General features: G+C 33.6%; 5 protein-coding genes and 1 long non-coding RNA gene across 19 annotated transcripts; 3 read left to right on the top strand and 3 right to left on the bottom strand.

Moving 5' to 3' along the window:
* Window positions 1-161: 161 nt before the first annotated feature.
* Window positions 162-7,811, top strand: LOC107070476 (zinc finger MYND domain-containing protein 11). Of its 3 annotated transcripts, none has more exons than XM_015328722.2 (9): window positions 162-239; window positions 909-973; window positions 2,997-3,405; window positions 3,498-3,828; window positions 3,913-4,226; window positions 4,583-5,080; window positions 5,161-5,343; window positions 5,437-5,570; window positions 7,667-7,811. In XM_015328722.2, exons 3-8 carry the CDS (start codon window positions 3,010-3,012, stop codon window positions 5,557-5,559), a joined length of 1,845 nt encoding a protein of 614 aa, XP_015184208.1. In that variant the 5' UTR covers window positions 162-239; window positions 909-973; window positions 2,997-3,009; the 3' UTR covers window positions 5,560-5,570; window positions 7,667-7,811. The 3 variants fall into 3 exon arrangements, with proteins under 3 accessions (XP_015184208.1, XP_015184209.1, XP_015184207.1); XM_015328723.2 differs by lacking the exon at window positions 7,667-7,811 and having other exon boundaries at window positions 4,583-4,757; window positions 4,830-5,080; window positions 5,437-6,629; XM_015328721.2 differs by lacking the exon at window positions 7,667-7,811 and having other exon boundaries at window positions 5,437-6,629.
* On the bottom strand, window positions 6,309-7,634 carry LOC107070478 (protein LZIC). Of its 2 annotated transcripts, none has more exons than XM_015328726.2 (3): window positions 7,244-7,634; window positions 7,046-7,181; window positions 6,309-6,967 (listed from the first exon to the last, which is right to left on the bottom strand). In XM_015328726.2, exons 1-3 carry the CDS (start codon window positions 7,342-7,344, stop codon window positions 6,623-6,625), a joined length of 582 nt encoding a protein of 193 aa, XP_015184212.1. In that variant the 5' UTR covers window positions 7,345-7,634; the 3' UTR covers window positions 6,309-6,622. The 2 variants fall into 2 exon arrangements, with proteins under 2 accessions (XP_015184212.1, XP_015184213.1); XM_015328727.2 differs by having other exon boundaries at window positions 7,248-7,388.
* Window positions 7,703-13,322, top strand: LOC107070477 (pancreatic triacylglycerol lipase). Of its 7 annotated transcripts, XR_016177916.1 has the most exons (6): window positions 7,866-8,104; window positions 8,208-8,647; window positions 8,728-9,079; window positions 9,159-9,386; window positions 9,892-9,970; window positions 13,231-13,262. XR_016177916.1 is itself a non-coding variant. In XM_089176549.1 (5 exons), exons 1-4 carry the CDS (start codon window positions 8,059-8,061, stop codon window positions 9,380-9,382), a joined length of 1,062 nt encoding a protein of 353 aa, XP_089032675.1. In that variant the 5' UTR covers window positions 7,866-8,058; the 3' UTR covers window positions 9,383-9,386; window positions 13,231-13,322. The 7 variants fall into 7 exon arrangements, 6 of the variants coding, with proteins under 6 accessions (XP_089032678.1, XP_089032680.1, XP_089032675.1 ...); XM_089176549.1 differs by lacking the exon at window positions 9,892-9,970 and having other exon boundaries at window positions 13,231-13,322; XM_089176545.1 differs by lacking the exon at window positions 13,231-13,262 and having other exon boundaries at window positions 9,892-10,189.
* On the bottom strand, window positions 9,413-11,394 carry LOC149033566 (transient-receptor-potential-like protein). The gene is given in 6 exon segments (XM_089176599.1): window positions 9,413-9,715; window positions 9,789-9,875; window positions 9,877-9,943; window positions 10,013-10,161; window positions 10,238-10,365; window positions 11,254-11,394. Coding segments are annotated over 6 exon segments (654 nt in total). The 5' UTR covers window positions 11,264-11,394; the 3' UTR covers window positions 9,413-9,502.
* On the bottom strand, window positions 9,789-25,989 carry nompC (no mechanoreceptor potential C). 4 transcript variants are annotated; one of them, XM_089176420.1, is made up of 14 exons: window positions 24,642-25,989; window positions 24,467-24,568; window positions 23,452-23,553; window positions 23,251-23,367; window positions 22,511-22,711; window positions 21,661-22,044; window positions 21,250-21,570; window positions 19,796-21,023; window positions 18,624-18,799; window positions 18,116-18,544; window positions 16,726-17,755; window positions 15,826-15,945; window positions 12,115-12,382; window positions 9,789-11,979 (listed from the first exon to the last, which is right to left on the bottom strand). In XM_089176420.1, the coding sequence occupies exons 1-14, from the start codon at window positions 24,966-24,968 to the stop codon at window positions 11,523-11,525; spliced, it is 5,262 nt and encodes a 1,753-aa protein (XP_089032546.1). In that variant the 5' UTR covers window positions 24,969-25,989; the 3' UTR covers window positions 9,789-11,522. The 4 variants fall into 4 exon arrangements, with proteins under 4 accessions (XP_089032546.1, XP_015184206.2, XP_089032540.1 ...); XM_015328720.2 differs by lacking the exon at window positions 15,826-15,945 and having other exon boundaries at window positions 11,523-11,979; XM_015328719.2 differs by lacking the exons at window positions 9,789-11,979; window positions 15,826-15,945 and adding an exon at window positions 13,758-14,025 and having other exon boundaries at window positions 12,381-13,571.
* On the top strand, window positions 17,049-23,154 carry LOC149033565 (uncharacterized). Of its 2 annotated transcripts, none has more exons than XR_016178000.1 (3): window positions 17,049-17,181; window positions 22,528-22,698; window positions 22,774-23,154. It is a non-coding gene; the product is annotated as an uncharacterized LOC149033565 (long non-coding RNA). The 2 variants fall into 2 exon arrangements; XR_016178001.1 differs by lacking the exon at window positions 17,049-17,181 and adding an exon at window positions 22,073-22,248.

Below are 25,989 nucleotides of genomic sequence, written 5' to 3'. Positions count from 1 at the left end.
TATGTGAGACTCGTGACGTTTGCACAGTATTCGTACGCGTTCTTTACTATTTAATTATCGCTTTATTTCGTGTAGTTTGACATCATAATGAATTTTATTTTCTAATTGAATGATCCTTAAAAAGTTAGTGTCAATAATCAATTAGAAAATCGATAGATTTAGTAAAATTTTTATTTTTTTTTGCCAATTCACGAGAAGAATATTTGCACGAAAGGATCATCCATTATCTCTAAACGAATGTAAGTTTGCATGAACATAAGACTTTAGTTATCAAGATTATAATAGTTCAGTGTTATTTAAATAAAGTATTATAAAAATCTGTGATACTGTGAGCTTAATCAATGATATCGAATTTAATTCGATTTTAATTTAATTAACTTATAATTAACATTTCTATTAATTTTCTATTGTTATTGTATTCTACAAGTTTATGAAATTATAATAACACAATACATCAATTAAGATAATTTATAGTTAACTTAAAAATAAACGATATTATTGTAATCGTAAGTGTCATATTATGTGTCACTGGGATGTACAGTGTTTTCTTTTTTGTTAAAGACTTTCGGAGTTTCTTCTGTTGTAACTATATTTAAATTAAAAATGCTTCTTAAGATATCATTGAGTATAGCACATAGAAACGTGCAATCTGTAATCCACGTTGATACATTGATACATAAGAATACTTTAAATATTGTTTGCAAAAAGATAGGTGTCCATAGTATTATACCAATTATTAAAGATACTTTAATTGTTCTTATTAATTTATCAACTTGTAATGATTCTTTCAATATGCTGTCATATATTTGAACATGATTGCACCTGTACTTTGTTTCTTTATTATTGTACTCCGTATTTAAAAAAGAATTATGAGAAGTATTGTAATTAATTGTATTTTTTTCTTTTAGTTTGCTCAACACATTTTGACAAATAAATTGACTGCGTACTTGTAGAACGGATGACAAGATAATTGGTAAGAAATATATTATAAACATAAGTGCAAAAAAATACAACCTTACAAATTTAATTGGTATAATGCATTTATCCATGGTACACGTGGCAGTAATTTCAAACAATTTGTCAACATCTTCATAATTTTCATTAACAAGTGTTGTCATTTCTGTCGTAGAATCATTACTTTCAATATTATAATATCGTTGTCCACTTCTTTTAGTTTTGGTTCCTTTCTTTTTATTTGTTATAGTAGTACTATTTTTTATTCGTGAAACAATATCTAAAAGAATTTGTTCCTTAGTTAATAACAAAGTTTCTTCCGCTCTATTTCTATCATTTACTAACGAGTTAGTTTCATTTTTATTATCTTTAAGATCATTATCATGAGATAAGTTATTATTCATTTTATTTTTGTCAAATACATTGAAAGGAATCAAAGAAGTGTTCAATGGTAGTAGCAATTTTGTAATTTGTTCTTCGAATCTCTCATCTTCCATTTGAAAATTATTTTCATGTTCGACAATAATATCAGACCAATTATAAGAATTTAAATTGTCTACTGTTACCCATTCCTTAGAATTTGTTTCAGGATTAGTCTTGTTATTTATATCTATGTTGTTTTCTATGGGTAATAAGTTTTTATTCTCCAAATCATTTGTATTATTTAATGCTGAATTCATAATATTATATATTTTGGAGATTATTTCATTTTCTGTTACGTTAAGATCAAACAATTGTATCGAACTTAAATTACTGACATAATCATTGTAAACTGGTATTGAAATAGTTGAATATTCTTGAGAAACTTTACGTTTCGTATCTTCATTTGTTTCTAAACAATTATGAAAAGAAAAAGGAGATTCGTACATGCAATTAACATTTTCATTTTGCAACATTATTCCAATGTTTTGATAATCAGCAAAATATAAAATTCCAGTAGTAACAATTGGTATCAACCATTGACTCAATACACTCATTCCAACAATACCTTTATTTGTTGTTGAGATGTTTTTTAATTTTGTATCATGAAAAAATTGTGGAATCATTTCTTTCATTTTCATAGTAGTTGTATTTTTGTATATATCTTTTGATTTTATTAATTCTTCATTTGTAGAACTCGTATCATTTATTTCTATAATTTCAATGTTATGTTGTTCAGAATAATTAATATTATCAGACATTTTTATTGGATTTTCTTCCATTTTTATTTCTGATTGGAAATAATTGTTATATTTATCACTGATAAATGTAGCACTTAAATTACATTGTATAGACAATATTATTAATGATATAAATGCATTTGTAAAAGGCATTAGGAACATAGCATTGTGCATTAATAGATTTTTAATATTGCATATCGTTAAATCAGAATAATTTATGTCAGTTAAATTATATGTATCATAAAATTGCAAAAATGTGTCTGAATATTTATCTTTAATATTTATATTTAACATTCTTTTACTTTTATAAAAATAATTAGTACTGACATTCATATCTGCATGATTTATGAGTAATAATATTGCTGTAACTACTGAATTTAATATGTCAGATGTTGACAAAATATAAAATGAAGATACCTTTTGACACTTAAACTTCTTTTTAATAAGAATCACTAATATAATAAAATTGAAGAACAGTAGCACGTATCCTGCTATGGCAATTGTTATCATATTCATTTTGTCACTCTATCAAAACTATATTTTTTATACAGTTAAATTGTTCTTGAAAAATAATTGTTTATTGCGTATAAAACTGTTGGTTGGTTACTGTCAGGAAAAGAATTTCTAGACTGTAACTAACTTGTTCAACTACTGTTAGAGTAATTGCATGTGGGTGACGAATATGAGGGTCTGATATTAGATAATACATTGAAGCAAAGATATGATGTTCGTAATAAATAGCATATTTTTAACTAAAAATAATTTCTATGGTGTAAAATACAATATTAGAATTATATGTTTAAATTGTACCATGGAAATGCAATACAATTAACAATTGTTTTATTAAGTATAATATTAATATATTATTTGATTTGTTTTCAGTACTTGATTCATCATGTCTATTCGTCGGAGAACTGATCCTTTTATAGTTCAACGTATATGGGATGCCATCAAAATAACAGTGCATCAAAGAAGTTTACCCAGCAATGAACGCATGGTACGACACTTGTCACGTGTTTATGGAATTACTGAACAACAAGCTCAAGAAGAATTGAACAAAGCTGTCGAAGATAAACTTGTTATCTTAAAAAAAGTTCCATCGAAGACAGGAATAGAACAAGAAAGTTACAGATTACCAATAGAACCACCAGAAAAAACTGATCACGATTGGTATTGCTATAAATGTCAAAAAGCTGGCTTGGTAGAATGCTGCCAAAAATGTTATAGAGTATATCATTCAAATTGTCATGTGCCTACAAATCCAAAAGTAAAAATGTGCGATTTTTGTGAGGTGAATATCAAAACAAAATCTTAATATCATATTTTTAGATAAAACATTTTTTAATATACAATTAATAAACATAAATGTAAATATGTTTTCAGAAATTAGAAACCGACACATATTCAGACAAATCTGATCTCAATCATATACTTACTTTCACGTGTGGTCATTTAAAAGCAAAGTTACCACTAGAAATAACAAATCGTACTATAGTGTTTAATAACGATCTCATTGATATGCCAACAAGTAACTTTTCTGGACCTACTTGGATAAGTGAAGGTGAAGATGCATGGCGTCCTGGTTTTCTTATCAAAAATCATATGGATTTGGCTATTATGGATTCTAAAATAAACAAAAAAGAGTACAAAAATTTAACAGAGTTTCAAGCAGATGCACACAATATTCTTCATAATATTCTGTTATATCATGGAGGTAAAATATTAGAGTTATATGTTATATAACATAAAAAGTTATGTATATTATGTATTTTAATATATATTTTATGAAATGTTCTAGCTCACAGTATAATTGGAGAAATGGGCAACACAATGTATCAAGATTGCTGTTACGATCTTCAAGAAATTCGTCGGTGTGCAGACTGTTACCGAATATCAAATGAGAAATCGGAGAAAATGTGGTTCTGTATACCATGCAACCCACCGCATGAACTTGTTTATGCTAAACAAAAAGGATATCCTTACTGGCCAGCTAAAGTTATGCAAATTAATGGCAATGTCTACGATGTTCGATTCTTTGGAGGACATCACATGCGGGCTAACATAGAGAAAGTTTTTATTCGGCCAATTAGTGTCAGCTTACTATCTTTACAGGTAAATATATTCGTTGTTATGTTCTGGGATTGTACACGCGAGAACTGTTACGCGACCACTTTGAAAATTCTCGGTTTAGGTTACATCCAGTTAACAGTTTATTGTATCACTGACTTGATAGGAGAGAACAGTTGAGAAAAAACTAATTTAAAAAAATTGTTGTTGCACTTAGATATATAACTATCTTAACAACGAATTCTTGCATAGCCTTGAGTGGGGCAAGTGGAAAGAAATGAAAGGTAATATGCCTATAAGAAAACACAAATAGAAAATGCGAGTAATTCTCCTATCATTGCACTTCAATTTTAATTTTGCAATGATCTATTTCATATCATTTACTATTTATTATTTCATAGATAAAGAGATCGACAGCGTGGAACAGAGCATTCGAAGAATTGAAACATCATCAACACTTACTACAAATGTCCGGGAAGGTTGTAGAAGAAATAGATATGAGTGACTATGAGGGACCCAAAGCTGCTAAAATTGGACGCACAGACACAGGAAGTTTGAAAGAAACTTCTCTCAAAAGTAATCTATCTAAACCGATTATAAAAGATTTAAGAGTTAAAGTTGAACGTCTAAGTACTGATGGTCATGCAGACTTAATGGCGTCTCGAGAGACAACGGGAAATAAATCTCCAAAAAGTAAAGCTGGAAGCGAAGAAAGAACGGTACCACGTTTAGCAGTGGCAGAGGATGAACCCACAAGAGAAATATCCAGTACGTGTCCACAAGGTTTAAAAAAGGAAGGATCCCAAGAAGATATGGTAACATCTAGTTCTCAAGAACCAAGATCCAAATGTGTTCTCGTGCAAACGGAACAAATTCAAACAGAAGTTATACCAGCGAAGGTATAACATTAAAATGTGCAATAATATAATAATACATATTTTAAAATATATTTTTATTTGTTATATATAAAACATTACAGATTAAAAGGGAACGTAGGACATCCGAACAACCTATAACAACAGCATTAGAAAAACTACGAAGAGAATTGGAACTCGATAAATGCAGAGAGATGGAGAGACTTCAAGCAGAACACGCTAAAGAGTTGAGACAACTAACTGATAGACATCAACAGATTATATCCGAAATTAAAAAGAAACAATGGGTATTTATTTTGCACATATATATGAACTGATGTTTATAATATTTATAAATAGAAAATTAATAATATATTATGTATGGTATGTTTTCATTGCAGTGTTATAATTGTGAAGCAGAAGCAATATATCATTGCTGTTGGAATACAGCTTATTGTAGTACAGATTGTCAACAAGTTCATTGGCAACGTGAACACAAAAGAGTTTGTCGGCGTAAACGCTAATTAATTATAAGGTGCAATAAAAATCTTATATAATAATATGATTTCATTATAGAATAAGAAACATAAAAAACTCTAGTTTTCTTCTTTTCTTTTTGTATTTTATTTTTGAAGAAAAGAAAAAGAAAAAAAATATAGTAATGTATATATTCTTAACACCACAATTTATCGTTTCTTTCTAGAGATTTCTTAGATGAAAGTATTTTTTAAGTAGAAATTTATTCTTTTCAATCGTGTTATATAATACTAAATAATGTAATTTATTAAATGTTTTTTTTAGTTATTAATAATCATTAATTTATATAATTGTGTTTTATACTAAAGAACATATACGATTATTAATTTCAAATTAAAAACACACATATGATTAATGATTTTACAGAAATGTTGATGTATCAAAGAAAGTTTTTAATTATAAAATGAACAAATTACTTATACTTTCATTTAAGTATTTAATCTAATAGATAATCTATTATATAGATTTACTGTTTTGTTTGTTTATATATGAATATTTCTTATATTATTATCTTAACAATTCTGACATCACACAATATTAAGTAATTAATAAGTATATTTAATAAGTCACAAGGTTTGTGAATAAAAATAATTAATGATACTTTAATCAAGTTAAAAAAAAAATAGTATGTGCGCACAAAAGCAAATTTACAACATACTAGTCCAATATTTTTACTCATTCCACACTGCTTCATACTTAATAATTTTGTTAGTAAATATAAATCATTCTTAGGAAGTTCTTTTATTTAATTTTATTTTATTAATATAACTTCTACATTTGTATGAATAATCATTGAATTTATATATTAGAGTTTAGGTTGAATAAATAAATAAATTACAAAATTGTAGATCTTAATTATACAAGACGTTATATATATATATATTTTTTTTCTTTTTTGAAATGATATTGAAAATACGATATATTCTAATAAAAATGTAAATGAATATTATTTTAAACAAATCATATTGAAAATATATATATAATATACATAGATATTATAAAATATATAGAGGAGTATATATTGATATATTAGATACGATTAAAAAGAATTTAGGTACTTTGAGTAGCTTTAACTTCTTTACCAACTACTTCTAAAGCCATTTGACCTTTTTCAGCAGTCTCCGTTACTTGCACATAACTTGTTGCATCTATGGTATTTAAGGAAAACTTTTCTAACAATTGTAATTCAGATGGATCCAATTTTTCTCCGAGTTGTCTCAAAGCACTTAGTACTTCAGCACGTAACCTATCAGCAACATCTTTATTTAATTTTCCAAGTTTATTATCTCGTTCTATTTGAGCAAGGCGTTCTCTAAGTTGATCAGGTTCACGTTTACCAAACATTCTAATTACTGCAGGTGTTTTAAAAGCTGCACTAATTGCTGCTTGAGTTGCCTGCATTGTACAAATTATATTAGATTCTATTTTACATATTGCATTATAATTTATTATATGAAATATTTTTATATATACCAATTGCATTGCTCCAAACTGATTGATTAGAGTCATATTTCCAGAAATCATTCTTTGTAATGATTCATTAAATTCACGTAGTTGTTCTATGGTTTCTTTTTCCGTTTCTTCATATTCCTCTTCAGTCATTTCATCTCTGAGAAAAAAAATTATTAATAATATAAATATATTTTATTTACTTATATATTATTCTCTTACTTGCATTCTTCAAGATCCTCTAATTGTTGCACTAATCTATCAAGTTGTTCTTCCAAATTTTGTTTCAATCTTTCAGTCTCCGCTTTACCGTGTGAGCTCATTATTTATATTATTATATATTTATGTATATATATATATATGTATTAACTTTTCCACTAATATTAAATAATATAAAATAATTGAATATATATAATATATATATTTATATTATTGTACTTTTATTTAGAAATTATTTAGAAATGAAGCAGTGTGTATTACAGTAATTATTTGTGTCCATATTGTTTATTCATTTAATTTAAATGAAACATTTTATGCATGTTCAAAACGAAGCATATACTATCTTAATATATTGTTGTTTTTTTTATGTATACATTATTTTATCTAAATTAAATATTATTATCTATTTTTTTTTTTTTTTTACAGAAACGCATCAATATCAGGTTATTACATCGGATTTGTTTACATCACACTGTAGATGTCGCTGATGTTCTTTGAGTATTTAAACAAAAAACGTAAGAAAGCGGGAAAGACAGATAACTCTTAAATGATAATAGAATATTGTTTAAAGAAGAATCAATAATATTTATAAATAAAATCAAGTGAGTAGAATTTGCTTGAATATATACAAAACAAAAAATATTTCTTGCGTAATGGCGTACTTGCAACGGAACTGATAGATCAAAATCATTAGTTAAGGAACAATTTGATCTCATTACTTTACTTAATCAAATTTATAAGAATAAAAAATTGTAAGCTTATATAAGATTCAAATATATAAAACACAGTACTTCGTATTTTTTTTAGCAAACGTAATCATGTTGTTCCTTGCTTATTTTCTGTTTTTATTTCTTTTCATTTCAAGTAAATATTTTACATTAGTTTTGCTCAACTTTTCTTAGTTTAAAAAATCATTTCTTCTAATTTATGAAGTATTATCTAAAGTAAATATTTGTTATATTTACAGATTTATCAAAAAGTTGGAGCAATGATATGCAACGTCATTTGTCAGCGGAGAAGTCTCAAGGATTCTTTTTGGCAGAAGCACTTTCAGATGTTCTCGTTAATCCAATGGGAACAATTCAAGATGATCGATCAATCATAAATAACATATTCGATCCGAATTTAATATCCGAAGATGTTACATTTGAGCTTTATACGAAAAACAATCCTGAAAAAGCATTTTTATTAAAAATGGATGATGTAACAGGATTAAAGGAATCTTCGTTTGATTCTGAAAATCCTACAAAGATACTCATTCATGGTTGGACTGACAGTACTAATACTTATTGGTTGCAAGATTTTAGACAAAATTACTTAACAGTTGGTAATTATAATGTCATTAGTGTCAACTGGTTTCCAGCATCGTTGAAAGAGTATTGGATTGCTGCTAAATTAACTCGCCAGGTTTGTTTGAAACTTATGAACTTTTATAGAAAATAAATCATTAGTTTTTACAATTCTTAATGGATGTATTTTTGATACAGGTTGGCAAGTACATAGCAGAAATGTTGGATTTTCTTGTCTTACAAGCGGGTCTCTCCTTGAACGATGTGCACATAGTAGGACATAGTTTAGGAGCTCACGTTGCTGGATTTGCTGGTATGGAAGTGTCTGGAACAATTGGAAGAATAACTGGCATGGATCCAGCTCGACCAGGTTTCGAATCTTCGAGTTTAAACGATTTAAGAATTCGTTTAGATTCTAGAGATGCCAAATTCGTGGATATCATACACACTTGTGCAGGAACGCTTGGTTTCATCAGATCAATTGGTCATGCTGATTTTTATCCGAATGGGGGAACGTTTAGACAACCTGGATGTCCCATCTTCTCAGCTCGTAAGTGATTAAATTAAAATTTTGAATACTTGTTTATATTTTTTTATTATAAATGTTAACTTATGGCTGTTGTTATCAGAATACTGCAGTCATGCTAGAGCTCACGATTTAATGGGCGAATCTATCATTAATCCGTTAGCATTCGGTGCTATTCAATGCAATAGTTGGATTGAATTTAAAGCAGGAAAATGCAAGAATAATTCGACCATGGTATTTATGGGGGAAAATGTTAATTGGAATGCTCGTGGTTCATTTTTCTTAGAAACCAACGCACAACCACCGTTTGGTAAAGGTGTTATTTGAAAAGGTATAAGAAACATCGAGAGAAGTGTTTATTTGTTAGGGTTGTACAAATGTATGTATATTTAATTAACATGTTTACAATTGTGGTACAGGGAACCACTGATTGGAAATTAATTCTTATTACGATTCATTGACAATTTGATCCTCTTCCGAAGGTTTTTCTATTTCATCTCCAAAACGCATCCTATATTTCCTACGAACGATCTCCCATTCAACGACGTTGTCAATTTTCGTCACTTGAATTAAAGATGATTGACTTTGAAAAGGACTCAAATTTAGTAAACCAAAATCAACGTCGTTCTTGTTGCGATCCGATGAAAGTATTTTATTATTCTATAAAAAGAAAGAAAATTTTCGTTAGATTCACCACACAACACCGTATAAAGTTGATTTATTTAAAACTTACTCGAAAAAATGAATTTTTGGATAGTGTACGATTCCTCATTAATCCATGCATCACGCTCATTTTCTTCATCTTATTTTTTTTTCTTTGTACACATTTTTACAAGATATATTATCCACGTGGAGAAGAGATTCAACGGCGAGGGAGCAGTTCGCGTTCTCGAAGAAAGAAAAGAGCAAACAAAGGTGAAATTTGTGTTATTATTATTCCTCGTATAAAATACTTACTTTTGCATTTTACGTATAAGTTTACTGAGTCCGTATTTCCATTCAATATCACTTTGCGATTGGATACTTTGATAAGTATCACTCATCATAGCAATTAGAAGATTGATCAGGACAATAACGGTGACCAGCATGTATAAAGAGAATGATACCTAAATAATAAACGTTTATTAAATTCAATTATTATTATATTATGATAAATAAGTCTTTAAAAAACAAATCATCAACCTTGAATAGATATATCGTCCATTTTGGTTGCAACTGTTGCCTCCCTGTAATTGTGAAATCGTCGGTATCCTTTTGCCCAAAGATCGCGAAGAAAAGATTTTCCGTAATTTCGATGGGATTGACTTTGACTGAAAAAAAATCAAATTTGTTATAGAATTGTTCCTCATTAACATGAATATTGTAAAGAGAAAGATTTCTCGCAACGATCCTATGTGTCTACTGATATCCTACGTTCCTAATTTCTTAATGATCTAAGCGTTGATTTGTCGCATAATGATTGATTGATTCATTTCCATCGTACTGATTGATTTCATTTTTTTTTGTTTAAGTTAAAGATCATTCATTCGTAATCGATTGATCGTTTCTAATAAACCTAAATAACATGCGATGATATGTGTAAGAATAAATGTTAATTAAATCGTAGTAAATACATAAGAGAAATATATTTATGAATTATAAACGTTTAAATGCATGAAAGTGATATTAAAAAATGTGAGCACAATGATCAATTAGCACAGCGTTGAGAACAGTATAACTACTTACATACATTTTATATAATAATTAGATAAATGTAGACACATCGCGTGTGCATGATGAAATGAAAATTCTTTTGAGTTCTTTGTGGGTTGAGGGCGGGCGGGGGAAGAGAAAGGGGGCATGAAAATTGAAGAATACCAGCTGACAAGCTTCGAAATTTCGCATGCCACATCGAGAGTAAATTACGCTACGTGAAATACTACAGGCAAGTTTGATACACTCATAATTGTTCAATGGCACGATCAGGGATGCATTCTAATTACGTGACCAATTTTAACAACGTTTCGTTCTTAAAATCACTTCTTGTGAGTAACGTCAGCACATTTTGCAGTGCATGCATTACTACTCATTACATTTTTATGCAGCCTCAATTCTACCTTCAAATACAAATAGAAATCGATTATAAAATTCATAACAGAGAGATAAAATAATATAAAATTGTGTATATATGTAGGATTACATATTACAATTTGACTAACCGTAACACATAACTTGAGGTGGTTCCCTAAGCAGACAGGTATTTCCATGGTAGCCTCTAAAATATGTTACACGTAATCGATTAGATCGTGGATCGACGTGGGATTAGGCGTAATGAAAACCGTACACCACTAATACAAATCGAGATCTAATCGTTTATTTGAAAAAAAAAGAAAATAAGATCTTAAGTCTTAAGTTCATACGAACGATAAAAAGTACAAATAATTATCTAGTCGATCAGAGATTAATTTAAAAGTTCCTCTTCAATTGATCAGGCATTTGGTAAACCAGAAGTTTCGTTTCTAGTTGGACCGGTTGATGATGGTTCCTCAAAGGCAGCTAAAAGATCCGTTTCTATAGCTTCTTTAGCTTCTTCGGCGACTTTCTCAACATTGTCACCATATAGATCACGATATTTTCGTCTGACAACGTCCCAGTCCACAACATTGTCGATTCTAATCGCATTGTTGAAAGATAGTTGACTTCCTAATGGACTCAAGTGTACCACAGACAAAGCCACGCTGTCCTTGTGCGTTACTTGTGTCTTCTTCACCTTTGAAAGCCACTTTGCACCCATTCTCGAACGTGGTGACATTCTGGTCCTTTGCAAGCCCATCATATGCATCAAGGATGGTCTTTGTTTTTTCGCCGCACGTTTTTTGCAGACTTTGAAGAAGTATGTTAGCCAAGTAGTTAAAAGATTTAGGGGTGACGGCGCCGTAGTTGTCCTATTTCGTCAAGAAAGATTATCAATTTTGGTGTAACAGTGTGCATCATTTAAGGAACGAATAAATGAATGAGTAAATGAATGTATGATTGAGAAATTCAACTAACGAAGCTTAGTTTAAACTCGCTATCGTTACCTGTGCATATTTCTAACGAGTTTGCTCAATCCGTATTTCCATTCGATATCAGATTGAGCTTGTATCCGTTGATAAGTGTCGCTCATCATGGCGATCAGGAGGTTTATCAATACGACCACCGATACCAACATGTAAATTCCGAAGGCGAGCTTGAATAGGACCGTGGTCCAATCGGGTTGATTAGGTTCGACTTTGAACTGCTCATGAGTTGTCTGTCCGAAGATGGCGAAGAATAATAATTCAACTGCTAGTATCGGGTTCATCCTGACTGGAAATACGTGCCAACAAAATATCTGATAAGACAAATCGACGCGAGAAATAAATAAGCTTATACATCATACAGATAATTTATAAAAAAAAACATTCTCTTGCATTGTTTACTCTCTGACATGTGTCATGCCAGTGCCGGCTAACAATTGTTTAAAATTATTTTGGTGATGATCGTTAGTCGTTCTAAGGACCTACGTTTTTGATTTTTTTTTTACGTCAATGCATTCACACACTATAGGCTCCTTTCGTTCCTGCCGAATACATGAGAAAAAATCAATCTGCACGTAACTTAGGACATGCATTATACGTCAAACAGATGAGATAAGACCTAAATTTCGTTTTTTTATTTTTTTTTAAGGATATGTTCCTGTGCCACATACAATGAAATGTCGAGTTAGTGTAGATGATTCGATGCAAACGATCTGAAACGCACGTTTTTGGCCATGCTGACTGAGTAGGACGCAATCCCAAACCCGTAAAAATAAAAGTGACATTTATTTGGTATAAATACAGGCACATGTAGGCTACGTAACGTAGACTTACTTAGCTTCTAAAATCATATAGTCGATCATCCTTCGAAAAGCTCGTTCACTCTCATTCCTTTTGTCTCTTTTTCTATCTCTCTCTCCTCTTCTTTTTTATTTTTTGTTTGTTTGTTTCTTAGTCAGCTACATAGACCTAAAATTATTATCTTAATTTTCACGCTCGCGAGAAATTACATTTATATAGGTGAGGTAGTCATCGTAGTTGGAACCATCGAAGGATTTGAAACAGTAGGTCCATAATCGTCCTCGTTATCATTATCATTGTCCTTGTCATCCTTATCTTTATCTTCTTCTTTTTCAGGCTCGTTTCCGGTCAAAGCAAGATACTTTTTCCTTATCGAGTCCCAATCAACGACACTCTCGATTCTGGTAGCACTGTTAAATGACAATTGACTTCCTAACGGACTCAAATGAACTACCGAAAGTGCCACACTGTCTTTAGGTCGAACCTGTCCCTTCTTGACTTTGGCCAACCACTTTGCACCCATCTTGGATCTTGGGGACAATCGACCGGTACGTTGAAGACCCATCATGTGCACCAGTGACGGTCGTTTGCGTTTAGCAGCACGTTGTTTGCATACCTTGATGAAGTACACGATCCAGGTTGTTAACAAGTTTAACGGGGATGGAGCTGTGGTAGTTCTGCAACATGGAAAGGTGTTGTCAATGTGTTCTAACGTTAGCAATCTCACTCAGTGGATTGTAAAGAAAATAAAAGATCTATATCATCGTTCTAGGCTAAATTTGATCAGGTAAATGAAACTAAAGATTTTAGTTGCGATAAGATAAAATATTAATTGAAATAATAAATAAAAATGTCAGGCTTACCTGTGCATATTACGGATCAATTTACTCAGACCGTATTTCCATTCAATATCTGACTGTGCCTGTATCCGTTGATAGGTGTCGCTCATCATGGCAATAAGAAGATTAATTAACACCACTACTGAGACCAACATGTACACGCCGAAGGTCAGCTTAAAGAGGACCGAGGTCCAGTCCGGCTGATTGGCCTCGACTTTGAGCTCGCTGTGTGTTGTTTGGCCGAAGACAGCGAAGAATAGATACTCGAAGGCAAGAATAGGACTCATCTTTACTGGAATTCGAGGTACACAGAGGCATCTTGATTTTCTTTATCTTTTCTTTTTGCAGTCTTTCTTTTTCGCTTGCTTTTTCGTGCCATGGCAGGCTGGTGGGGCTACTTGGTGGTACTCACTACGAATTGACTCGCGTGTTTTTTTTTTTTTTTATCATAACGAATACATACACACGAATGAACGAACGAACGAACAAACATGCTTCATGCTTTATTGTTTATACGGATTGTGGGGTCATGCTCGGGCTGAATATAACACGTTGAGTTCATGCCAAATTTTATATTGATTTTATTTTATTTTTTATTTTTTTTGTCCTGGATTTTTATATACTTTCTTCTTCTCTACGCATAGCATGCGTCACGTGTATTTATGTTATATATATATTTTTTTTTTCAGCTAAAATCGAAGATGCTTCAAGATGCAGAGATCCTTTTGAACACAGAGCCAGCCACACTTTCATCGAATCCCAATCGATTCTTTCGATTTTATGGTAAATCCCTTTTCTAGATGATCCTCACACTTCCTGCGTTTTTTTTTTTTGATAATGAAAAACGCGTGCCGGAATACACCACGATATATAGATACGTGTTTGGTATTGGTATTGCTGTGAGTGAAAGGATGCAACATGCAAATTATTAGATCATGTTTTTTTTTAACATCTGCATCATCCAAAAATCTCATTGATATGATAGTAGAGATGATGATTCTTGGCTTTTCAAAATGATTCAAAATTTATGTTAAATGCGATGAGAAATATGCATGCAAATAGTTTTTTTTTTTTATCATGAAATTGCCTTTTATCAATAATGTTCAACGTACCCAGTTTTTTAGTCAACAATTGGCCTTCGACAAAATCGAAGTTAGGTCGTAGTACAACACTTGGGAAAGAGGGTTTTTTAATTTTTTTTTTTTAAATATGGAATCGAACGTAAAGATAACGATAATTTTCGCATTTTAAAAAAAATTCCTTTCTCTTGCCATTTTCTTCTTTTTTGTTTTCATTATTATCTTTACAATTAATATAGTCGTAAAACGCGAGTTACGGTTCTTCGACGAAAAAAACGCGTAAAAACGTATTATATAGTTATAAAAAATACGGATGAACACAGAAAAAAATCGAGGGAAAGAAAAAGGGGTTAAAGAGAGACAGGGGTTTGATTGGTTGCAAGTAACACGGCACATAGAAAATTGGCGTTCCGACGACATGCCGACAGTGAATCATAGCTCTGAATTGTTTATCGTGATTTACATATAAAACGTACGCTGCGTTTCGGAAGTACTTTGTGTGTGTGTGTGTGTTTTATATTTTAAATAATAATAACAAGTTACAGTTCAAATTTTCCTGGTAAATAAATAAATGTTTTTGGTGATTTTGTGGCAGATTACAAAACATAGAAGGATAATCATGGAGTCCTGCGAAAGTATACAGAAAAAGAAGAAGAAGAAGAAGTAAACAAAAAATAAATGTTATTAACAAATTGTCCCTGTCCGAATCGCAGCGAAAATGCACGGATGGAAAAAGAAACACAGTTCTCGTCGATTTTGCAGAATATTTGCTGTTATCAGGCAGCACAGTCTTTGCAGGCAGCACACACACAGACATATGGCGTACATCGGTCAAGATGCACAATGCAGAAAACGGGACGACACTGACATCGAGCGTGTCCTGCATTCCAAATTTTGTTTTTGCGCACGTGCCACTTTGTTGCAGTTTTTTTTTTTAATATATTTTTTTTTTCATATTATCATTGTTCTCAATTTGCTGCTTTTGTCATTCCTGTCGATCTGTCAAAACTTACTCTCTCGGGAGTTATCGTCACAACATTCATTCTTTTTCCTGAAGCGGCCGAAGTGACGAGGATTCGCCGCCGCTGATGGCGTCTCCATATTCCATTCCGAAGTTATATTCACCGACAAATCTATCATTGTAATTTTGTTCCAATTACGCCATTGTCTCGTCTCAAACATCAACATTATTTCGACCACATTCCTATTATTTTCATTCGAACGTATAATAATTTGATTTAAGAGTTTTAATCAGTTTCATTAGTCACTGAAAAGTTTCATATAGTATATATATACCCTCCCTAGTTTAATTTTTTTTCCCCATTTGGTATATATATATATATATATATATATATATATATATACATACTTATAAATATATACACGAGTAAAGTATAGTAACATTTGCATATTTCACGTATCCGAGAAATCATCGATTGTTAATCGAACATGAAATTTTCTAAATAAAATAATTATCGTTATAAATCAAAGTGAACTACGAATTACCAGAAGAAGCACGGATGATCTGCTACAGAAAACAGTGTCTTTTGCTTCATAATAATTAATTGGACGTCAATGAGACGTACCAATGAGAAAAGCACTCGCTACGTCGTAGTAAAATAATTCTGTATTTTATATTTTTGTTTTTTGTTGTTGTTGTTGTATTAATCAATTAATTGGCCTTCAAGCAATTTTCATTTCTAAAATCTAAAACCTACGTTAACATCTACGGCCGCTCTACCATCTATATATGCGATCATATTAACGGATAAATATAAGAAAAAGAATATTATGATAAATAAATTTGTAACTTCGGCAGTAAAATTTGTATAGAGCGAATATAAGATAAAATGAAACGCTCTAAGAGCTGGCTCGGATCAAGCCACTCATCATATAAGTGCATTGTAACTTACCGTCGTGAAATGCATTCTTCCTTTCCTTGTCCTTTTGGATAGCTTCCTGAAGATTTGCATGGTTTTGGAATGCTTGATTGAGAGCTACGAAGTGCATGGAAAATCCAAAGACGAAGATAGCCAATACTGCGAGAAACCTGGCGAGATCCTTCATGAGATTGCCGATGATGATGGCCCATGGTCCGAAGAGATGATGGAACGATAAGAAGTCCAAGATTTGAACGCAAGCTAACAGGAAACTCAATGCGAACAGTTGATTTCTTAGATAGAGCAACGTTGGCCAATGGATACGTTTGATTATGACAAATCCCATAAGATGAAAGGCCACACCGAAGATACCAAAGAGAAGTACTGCTAGTTTAATCCATCCAAGACCACTTTTATCACTGGGATTGGTCAGTTCGAATAATAAAAGACCCGATAGCATCACCAGAAGACACCACTCGTACCAATAAGGTAAGAGATTTGGTCTTACGACTGGATATATTGGGGTTATTCCAACCAGCATCAGAAAAACCATCAGATAAATGTGAGACGTCAGATAGGACATGAATTTGATGATAGGTACGTTATTGTACTTGTGACCAAGTGGTAAAGCAAAAACTACCCATACTGGTGGACAGATCAGGAATGCTATGAAAAGTAGGATCGTTCTGAAAGCGTTCCAATTTAGGCTACCTTGCCAAAGTTCTTGTAGATAACGTTGCACAACTGTATGAGCTATCACCTCCTTCTGTTCATTTTCAATCAACACATCCAAAAATTCAACGTTTCTTCGATCCATCGACGTTAAAATTCTACCAGCCGAGTCGGCACCTGCTGCTAAAGCCAATAATTCAGTTGCCATAGCTTCGCATTGTTTTCCAGCTGCTATCAAATCTTTTGCACGTTCTTTTTCCTTCTCAGATAATTTCATATAAATGTTAGATAGTTTGGCAGCGGTATCTACAGGTGCTGGAGAAACCAGAACGAATTCTTCTATGGGTTTGTTGTTGTTACTCTTGCTGCAAACCATCATGTTGTAGACGAACTAAAATGAAAAGAAATATAAAACATTGTTAGATAAATGAAACGTGATATGAAAGAACAATTTTTATTAATTGGATCCATATAAATCGTTCATAATAATACGTACTTTAAATTTAATAGCATTTTGTAAGATTTCATTTCACAAGTTAAGAAAGAATATTCGATAAAAGGTCATAACTGCAATACCATATCGCGTGTACGAGTCGCGTTAAGTGCTAAGTTATTACTTTGAAATATCGATTTTTAACAATGAGAAAAGTTTTCTTTAAAAAGATAAGCGTTAAGAGGATAATCAGGGTGTGGTTCTCTAACATCTTTTTTATCATTGGCCTTGTTAAAACCAAGAAAAAAAAAACTTTACCCTTCTGTCTTCCATAAGTGCATAAGTGTCGTGTTCCTTTTCCATTAAATATTTCAAAACGTCATTATGGCCTTCGGAAGCAGCGAACCAAATCGGAGCACAGCCAAGGTTTGTCTCGCTTTTTGGTGAAGCTCCACTTTCAACGAGTAATTTGACAACCTCGAGGTAACCGGCACGTGCAGCACAGTGCAATGGAGTCCAACCATTCTTATCTGTCGCATTTATTTCTGCTCCTTGACCCAACAATACTTCGACCATTTGATAATGTCCATGTGTAGCTGCTATATGCAATCCAGTTTTCCCGTAACGATCGGCACTATGTAATAATTCAGCCGATCTGCTTAATAAAAGACCAACCACTGTTATGTGTCCACCAAAACATGCCAGATGTAAAGGGTTAAATCCATTCTCAGTTGTCGCTGCTTCTACCTAAAAATATCGATCGTTATTTGTACTATTTGACTTTGTTTAGGTGTATTTTAGGTACTAAATTGGTATTATTGATTACCTGTACTCCAGCAGAATTTAAAAGTAATCGAACGACGTTTTCATTTCCTGAATAAGCTGCCAGGTGAAGGGGTGTCATACCAGATTCACTTCCTAATTCTCCTACCAAGGAACCACCAGTTGGTGGATCGGATTTGACAGTTCCAGGAACGTTTGTCAATAATTCTCTGACAGTGTCTAGAAAAAAGAAATGAATCGAATCAGTGTTAGTTCCTTTTGTTCATAGAATTTAGGTCGGCAGATATTTGAGGTGACAAGATACAAACGATTAACGTGACTGGACTGAACAAAACGGTACTTAAACATTCTTGCACGAGCGAGTTATGCAGTTTCTAAGTTCGTGACCAGCAACATCTAAATCTTATACTTTGAGATCAGGAATTTACGATTAGGTAGAACAAATGGTCTTGAACTTTTGACCGTCGCATTAAGTTTTAAAATAAAGCTTGAACACAATTGGTCGATTTTTCTTAGAAAGTCATGTTAGTTTTATATTATAATCCTGGGGAAATTCCTATGAGCAAGGAAATTTCTCGTTTAATCGTTTGATCGTGTTTTACGCGAGCACACGATAACTATTATTTTATTCGAGGAATGTTGCAACAACAATCTTTTATTGTTTTTCTTTTTCTTTTAAAAAATAAGTGAAACTATTTGTTACCGAATTAACGATTACTTTTCTTTAGCACGAAAAAGATTGTACCAATGGATAAGTTTCAAAAGAAAATCTATGCAACGCAACAAAATAGTTTTTCGCGTGACCATATTCGTCGTCAGCGAGGAAAGTCTCACTTTCGGCGACATTACCGATCACTACTTTTGACTTTAGACCATAGTCGAAATAGTCACGCGAAAATCCTATCCCTCAATGTACATATGTCAAAATACGAGCAGTAAGAAGGGTATGGTGAAAAACGATTTGCTGGAATCACGCATGGGTATGATGACCCTTTTTCTAACTGAAGCCAAACTCAAATGTTTCGTACCAGTTACCGTTGATAGATGATAGTTAAATACACGAATAATACTGCAGTTTTAGTATGATAACTTATAGATTAAAGCATGTTAGGGAAACTTTTCAGTTGAACTAAACTACCGACCGAGTTTTGCAATTGACTATCAATTGATTTAATAGCTTTAGGAAGATTAGAAAATTATATTAAATGGGCTTACCAGCTTGGCCAAAATAAGCAGCAACGTGGAGCGCAGTAACACCCAATTTCTTGCTTGAAATTCTTAATGATTGAGATGATCTCATCACTTCCAAAACTTGTCCGTGTCCGTGTTGAGCTGCCAAATGTACCGCGGTAAACCCAGCACGATTTTCATCGGCACAGGAAGCACCAGCTCTTACCAAAGCTTTCACTACTTCCGCATGACCACCTTCTGCAGCTAGTTGAAGTGGTGTTGCCTCGGTTAACTTGTTTCTCGCTGATATTACACCCTGACGATCGAATTTCATAAGTTCCTCGATCACTCTAACGCTTCCTTGCATTGCTGCTATATGGGCACACGTGTTTCCATCTTTCGTGCATGCCATCACCAAACTTGGATGTCTTTGTAGGAAAAGTTGAGCAACTTCGGCATAATTATTCATGGCAGCTGCATGAATCGGCTTTTGTCCTTGATCGTCGGTAGCATCTATGCTAGCACCAAGTTCCAATAAAAGTTTGCACACTTCCAATTGGCCAGCACCTGCTGCCAGATGAAGAGGTGTTTGTTTTCTAAGTGTAAGCACATCTATCGCAGCTCCATGATCTTGAATGAGAAATCTGACCAAGTGGGAATAGCCGTTCATTGCTGCCAAATGCAATGCCGTTCTACCAACGCGAGATTTAGAATTGATAAAGGCTTTGTTTGCCAGTAAGGCATCGCAGACTTGAAGATAACCATGTTCCGCAGCTAAATGTAGGGCTGATCTACCCTCCAAATCGAAAACATCTACCCTGGCATGATTAGCTAAAAGATTTGTCACCAATTCCATGTGACCACGATGAGCTGCTATTAAAAGAGGTGTCCAACCAACCGCACTTTGTCTGTTCAAAGCTTTCTGAACTTCCGTTGCCGACATATGGCTTATCATTTCTGATAATACTTCGTTATTTCCGACTAAGGCACAATGATGAAAAGCAGATTCTTGTGCTTGTCTTGTTTGCAACGAGACATCAGCACCTCCTTCTAAAAGTGCACGTACAACTGCACGATCATCACCCGGTACTACAACTTCCGATGGTTCTATTTGAGCGGCATAATGCAAGGCACTGGCTCCTTCATTCGTAACGCTGTTCACGTAAGCTGTTGCCACTTCTGGTCCTTTGTTTTGTTTCACAAATTCGATCAGATGACGGACTACGTCTGCTCGGCATCCTCTGCAGGCCAAATGCAAAGGCGTTTCACCGTTCTAAACAAAACAACAAACAAAAACGTACGAATAGAATCGTAATATCAAAAATAAAAATGAAAAACTAACTGGGCCTTTTCAATACGATGCATCTGAACATATATCTGCCTGTGAATTATAAAAATACGTACATCAGTGCCATCATTGAGTGTCTAGTATGTTTTTGTTGTGCAATAATCGTTGAAACATAAATAAGAGTAACTCAAATGTTGAATAGTTCTCGTACTTTAGACTTGAACATAGGATCACCGCCGTCTTCGAGAAGAAGCAACAAAGTTGCCAAATTCCCATGGCTGGCAGCTACGTGAACAGGTGTTTGTCCATCGTCCGTCGTCAAATTGGGCCCAGCTCCGGATTTTAATAACATCAATGCACACCTATCACCGTCTGGAACCCGTGCTGCTATATGAAGTGGTGTCTCTCGAAGTTTGCCACCCCTAACGTGTACCTCAGCACCATAACCCAACAAAGTTTCAACTACTGCCGGTTTGGCACTTTCCACGGCTATGTGCAATGCCGTGTAATTGTCGTTAGTTGTTGCATCCACCTGCCAAGATTAATGTCATACCAATATTGTTTAATTTCATCGATTAATTTGTCTGTTTGAACAAACATAATTAGAGGAGATATAATTGACCTTTTCTCCTCTTTGTAGAAGTGTACTGATGATTCCCACGTGACCATATTTAGCTGCAGTGTGAATAGATCTTGCTCCACGTTTGTTGGGCATGTGCAAGTACACGCCCTTTTTAAAGAGCATCGTTGCACATTCCGAATGACCGTTCAAAGATGCTATATGCATTAGGGTGGAGCCGTCTTTCGTTCTCTCGAAGATGCTGGCCTTGAATTTATCGGCAAGCAATTCAATTATCGTGGCGTGACCATTTTCCGCAGCTAAGTGCATAGGAGTTCGGTCTTGGTGGTCAGCGATCGATGCGGATGCTCTGACACCGTAAAAATACTTCACCAAAATCTCATCACCCTCGGCACTTGCGATATGTAACGCCGTTTGACCTTCACCCTGTTGCAATTGATAGAATCTATTTTTTTTTAGAACCTACGAAGTGTCTCCTGATAGATCTTATGAACAACTAAAGACCTAATCTCGGACTGGACTGGACTGGACTGGACTTGAACTCGTATACGCACTGCGACGATTAGGCTCATACATTACGCATGCATACCCTTCAACCCTCCCACCATTAACGACAGTGATTAAATATTCGTAAGTAACGTAATTCGGTGTGTGTGGGCAGGTTATAAAAAAAATGTTAGTAATAATCTTAAGTCAAAATGAATGATGACTTTTTCTTTTTCATTACGCTTATGAACATGCATTTCTTGAGGTGGTAAATGCCTAAGGTAATGAAATTGGAATGGGTCGATACAACCTACGTGAAAATGTGATTATCATTTGTCGTAAAGTTAAATCGTGAAACTTGTTGCTCTATGAATTCCAATTGTATTTTGATTTTGAATTAACATACATTTTGCATGTCCACAGGTGCACCGTAATCAACCAGAATTCGAACCATATCGATGTCCCTTCGTCTAGCAGCCAAATGAAGGGCCGAATCTCCAGCTGGTGTGGTAGCACGAAGTTGATCTGGTGCTTGTTGAGCTAATAATTCACGACACATGGATTGATTGCCAGCCTCGACTGCTAAGAGAAGTGGTATCTTTCCTCTCTGTTTAACAATTATATTTTCTTCATCAACATTGTATGATAAATCAATTTTTATTTCGACAGAATACAAGAAAACCAACGAACGTGATTCTCCTCGTAAAAGTTTGGCAACGTTGATCGATATATTTTATGGATAATGTTTATGACAGTCGTGTCATCGATACGAAATTGGTATGAAAAGTAGGGAAAAGAAAGAGACCAAGAGAATAAAGAAAAAGTGAAGAAGAGAGAAGGGTAGGTCGGTGCCAGGCAGCGATGTTCACCGATTTGCAAGGCTCGTGTCACGCGAGTAACAAACATGGATCGTTGAGAAATGTATTCTTTTCTTTTTTTCTCATTTTTTTTAATCTTCTCCCAATTGGAACTTTAGTAAGAATTAAGTTGAAATCGTACCTTCGGTGCAAGGAATTACACGAACGTTCCACTTTTTAACTTTGAAATAAGTATCATTGATCTTTATTAGGAAAACAGGAAAATCAATGGATCATGTTCCATTGAACTTTGAGTTTGGAAACAATTCCTGATGCCATTTCTACTTACACCATCAACTTTCAATCTGATGTCTTTTCCTGCCGCAGCTAACAATGCTCGTAAAATAGACGTTGCCGTACCAGTTTGCCTAGATGCAACCAAATGAACTGCAGTTTGTTGTCTCGTCTAAGAATTCATGAAATATTTTTTGTCATAGATCCTATTACAATTAAGGGTTTGCTCAACTTAGTTTTGTTTAGAAATTCTTACCCCTCCTGTAGCATAAGGATCAACACCTTTTTTCGAAAGAAGCAACTTGACCACGTCTTCCCTTGAGTACATAGCAGCAATGTGCAAAGCATTGTAATTGTCCTAAAACAAAAAATGCCATAGTTTCTTTCGTAGTAGTACCAATCTTTTGTATAGTAGATTAATTCATAAAGAAACATTTCCTAAAGTAATAAAGCAACACGATCGTAAATTGTGCTTGGCCGCGCCCAACAACATTAATCGGACGTACCACCACAACCAATGGTGGGTTTCAATCACGGTTTATTAGCGTGCAATTTTGAAAATTATATTGGAGGGCGGTGGCCCGTGGTCGATATTAGACCAAGGAGTTACTATATTTCTATCTTTAACATAAATATGGTAATTCTATCGAATTCCTTCTAAATCTTTTCAACTATTTGCACGATATCCTTTTTGCAAAAAGAAATTCATTTTATCGTGATTTCAATTCGTAGGACCTAAATGTTCAATTTATTAACATACAATGTTGGTAATGTTACTTTGATAAATCTTCAAGTTAAGAATTTCGATCAGTAGACTATTTTTTATCTCTGTGCTTGATTATCGGATTTCCCTTTTTTTTTGTCCTACTAAAGTGACCGGCGTCCTAGTTGCTTACTTACATACTCTTTTGTCGGCTCGAACAAGCTCCTTGGCCTTGGCCCTTCTTCACGCAATCTTACCACCCTCTCACGACTTTGCTCGGATTCGAGGTAGATCATTAACTGTACACTTTCCGTGTCTAACTTTACCCCCTTTACCAACTCATGCTGGTCAAGCGATATTATTATATACCAGTATACTACCACCCCATACACGTAAAACGCGAACTAATCTTAATGGCAATGTCATTGTATGATCTAAACTAACTATTTTAATTTTGGGGTAATTTTAAACTCGTCAAGGGAAAATTGTGCTTGTTCGATTTTACAATTCTTTTAAAGAACAAAATAAATTCATGGTCGTGGGGACAAATTATTTATTAGTTACTTGCATTGTTACGTGCACCAACGTCTGCACCCAATTCTATCATCCTGTCCAATAATCCTGTACGATTATCCTTAACTGCATGCATCAACGGTGTCATTCCAGTCGTCTGTTAATAAACGATTAAACATTTGTTATCATTAATTGATAAAAAAAAATAATGTTACATGAAATATACAAACCGGGTCCATAAGACCAGCCAGGGGTGCAATGAAACCTTCCTCGGCAGCATTTTGTACCGCCTTTTCCATAGATTTGAGCAATTGGTCAACGGGTGGCCATTCTCCCCGTGCAGCAAGTGCCAAAAGTCTTTGGGCACCTTCCCTAGCAGTAGCACCTGCCGAACCAGGTTTGCTACCAGGTTGGGATGGTTCACCGCTTGCACCACCATTGCTACCGGTTGATATCGATGCACCATCATCTTTACCACCAGCTGGACTATCTTCTTTACTTGCTGTATTCTTCTTGTCTTCTTTGTTGCTTTGTGATGATCTCTTGTTACTGCTCATGTTACGTCAAACATGGTTCTCGGATAAAGTTTTTTATCCACGTTTAACGTGACAATGATGATGATCTTTTATCTCGAATAAAAATCTATTTAAATTGATTGCAACAAATTCTTGTATATTTTATAATAATATCAAATTGTTATCACGTTTAATTATGTATCATAAGTAATATCAGTGTCGTCCAGGATTCTTCATAACCCCGTGTTTAAAAGGACTCGTCCTACCACTACGACAATCCTGACGATTCTAAAGACGAACCCCCGTTCAAGCCGAAGGAAAAGTAGAAGGGTTGTTCTCCGACGTTTGTAGGAGAATCGACCAATCGTGGTAGTTCGTTAAGGTAGTAACTGTAGTAACCAACACCAAGAGACATTTATACATGATATTCTATGCTTTTTCTCAGTGTGTTCTCTCGTGACTAAATCGTTGTTACCTGTACAGGTATAGTGTTAAGGAAAGGTGCTGAGATTGTGTTAAAGTAGTGGTGGTTCATAAGGAGGTTGTGCTTTTACACATACACATAACGTATATATGCATACATCGACACAGAAAATGAAAGAGAGAGAGAGAGAGAGAGAGAGAGAGAGAGAGAGAGAGAGAGAGAAAGGGTTGTTTGAAGTTAACGTCGACACGCGACTTCCGGACCGAAATGTCGGCACGCTATTTCTAGTACGACCTCCCTTTATTTATTTATGTATTTATTTATTTTTCTTCTTCTTCGATATCTCGTAGATTTTAAAAAATTTTTTTTCACGATGAGTCAGGGTCCATCATTTCATTTTTTTTAATTTTCTATTGCATCAATGATAATATTATTTATTAATTATGTAAATAGTATAGTTATGATTATATTATTTTATTTTTTAATTTTTATGTTATGAAGTATGTTGGAAAATAATTTAACATACGTTTTGTGTTGTGGAGTTTCCACTATGTTAAATACGTTGCAATTGTAATTACATTATTATTTTTTTTATCATTTTTTTGGTTGTTTTTTAAATTTTGTTTTACAATTAAGTGT

This window comes from Polistes dominula, unplaced genomic scaffold (assembly GCF_049000335.1).
Source record: "Polistes dominula isolate Pdom_NZ unplaced genomic scaffold, Pdom_raw_medaka contig_32, whole genome shotgun sequence".
Classification (NCBI taxonomy): domain Eukaryota; kingdom Metazoa; phylum Arthropoda; class Insecta; order Hymenoptera; family Vespidae; genus Polistes; species Polistes dominula.
This window is presented reverse-complemented; position numbering and strand designations above follow the sequence as displayed.

Bases quoted from the DNA above. Each gene is read 5' to 3' on its own strand.
- LOC107070476 (XM_015328722.2), top strand. From the start codon at position 3,010: ATGTCTATTCGTCGGAGAACTGATCCTTTTATAGTTCAACGTATATGG. The intron at 4,227-4,582 runs GTAAATATATTC...ATTATTTCATAG, and splicing joins TCAGCTTACTATCTTTACAG to ATAAAGAGATCGACAGCGTG. The intron at 5,344-5,436 runs GTATTTATTTTG...TTTTCATTGCAG, and splicing joins AAATTAAAAAGAAACAATGG to TGTTATAATTGTGAAGCAGA.
- LOC107070478 (XM_015328726.2), bottom strand. From the start codon at position 7,344: ATGAGCTCACACGGTAAAGCGGAGACTGAAAGATTGAAACAAAATTTG. The intron at 7,182-7,243 runs GTAAGAGAATAA...TTTTTTTCTCAG, and splicing joins GAGGATCTTGAAGAATGCAA to AGATGAAATGACTGAAGAGG. The intron at 6,968-7,045 runs GTATATATAAAA...TGTACAATGCAG, and splicing joins AGTTTGGAGCAATGCAATTG to GCAACTCAAGCAGCAATTAG.
- LOC107070477 (XM_089176549.1), top strand. From the start codon at position 8,059: ATGTTGTTCCTTGCTTATTTTCTGTTTTTATTTCTTTTCATTTCAA. The intron at 8,648-8,727 runs GTTTGTTTGAAA...TTTTTGATACAG, and splicing joins CTGCTAAATTAACTCGCCAG to GTTGGCAAGTACATAGCAGA. The intron at 9,080-9,158 runs GTAAGTGATTAA...TGTTGTTATCAG, and splicing joins ATGTCCCATCTTCTCAGCTC to AATACTGCAGTCATGCTAGA.
- nompC (XM_089176420.1), bottom strand. From the start codon at position 24,968: ATGAGCAGTAACAAGAGATCATCACAAAGCAACAAAGAAGACAAGAAG. The intron at 22,712-23,250 runs GTAAGTAGAAAT...ATTGTTAAACAG, and splicing joins TCAGATTGAAAGTTGATGGT to AGAGGAAAGATACCACTTCT. The intron at 21,024-21,249 runs GTACGAGAACTA...TGTTTTGTTTAG, and splicing joins ATCCTATGTTCAAGTCTAAA to AACGGTGAAACGCCTTTGCA.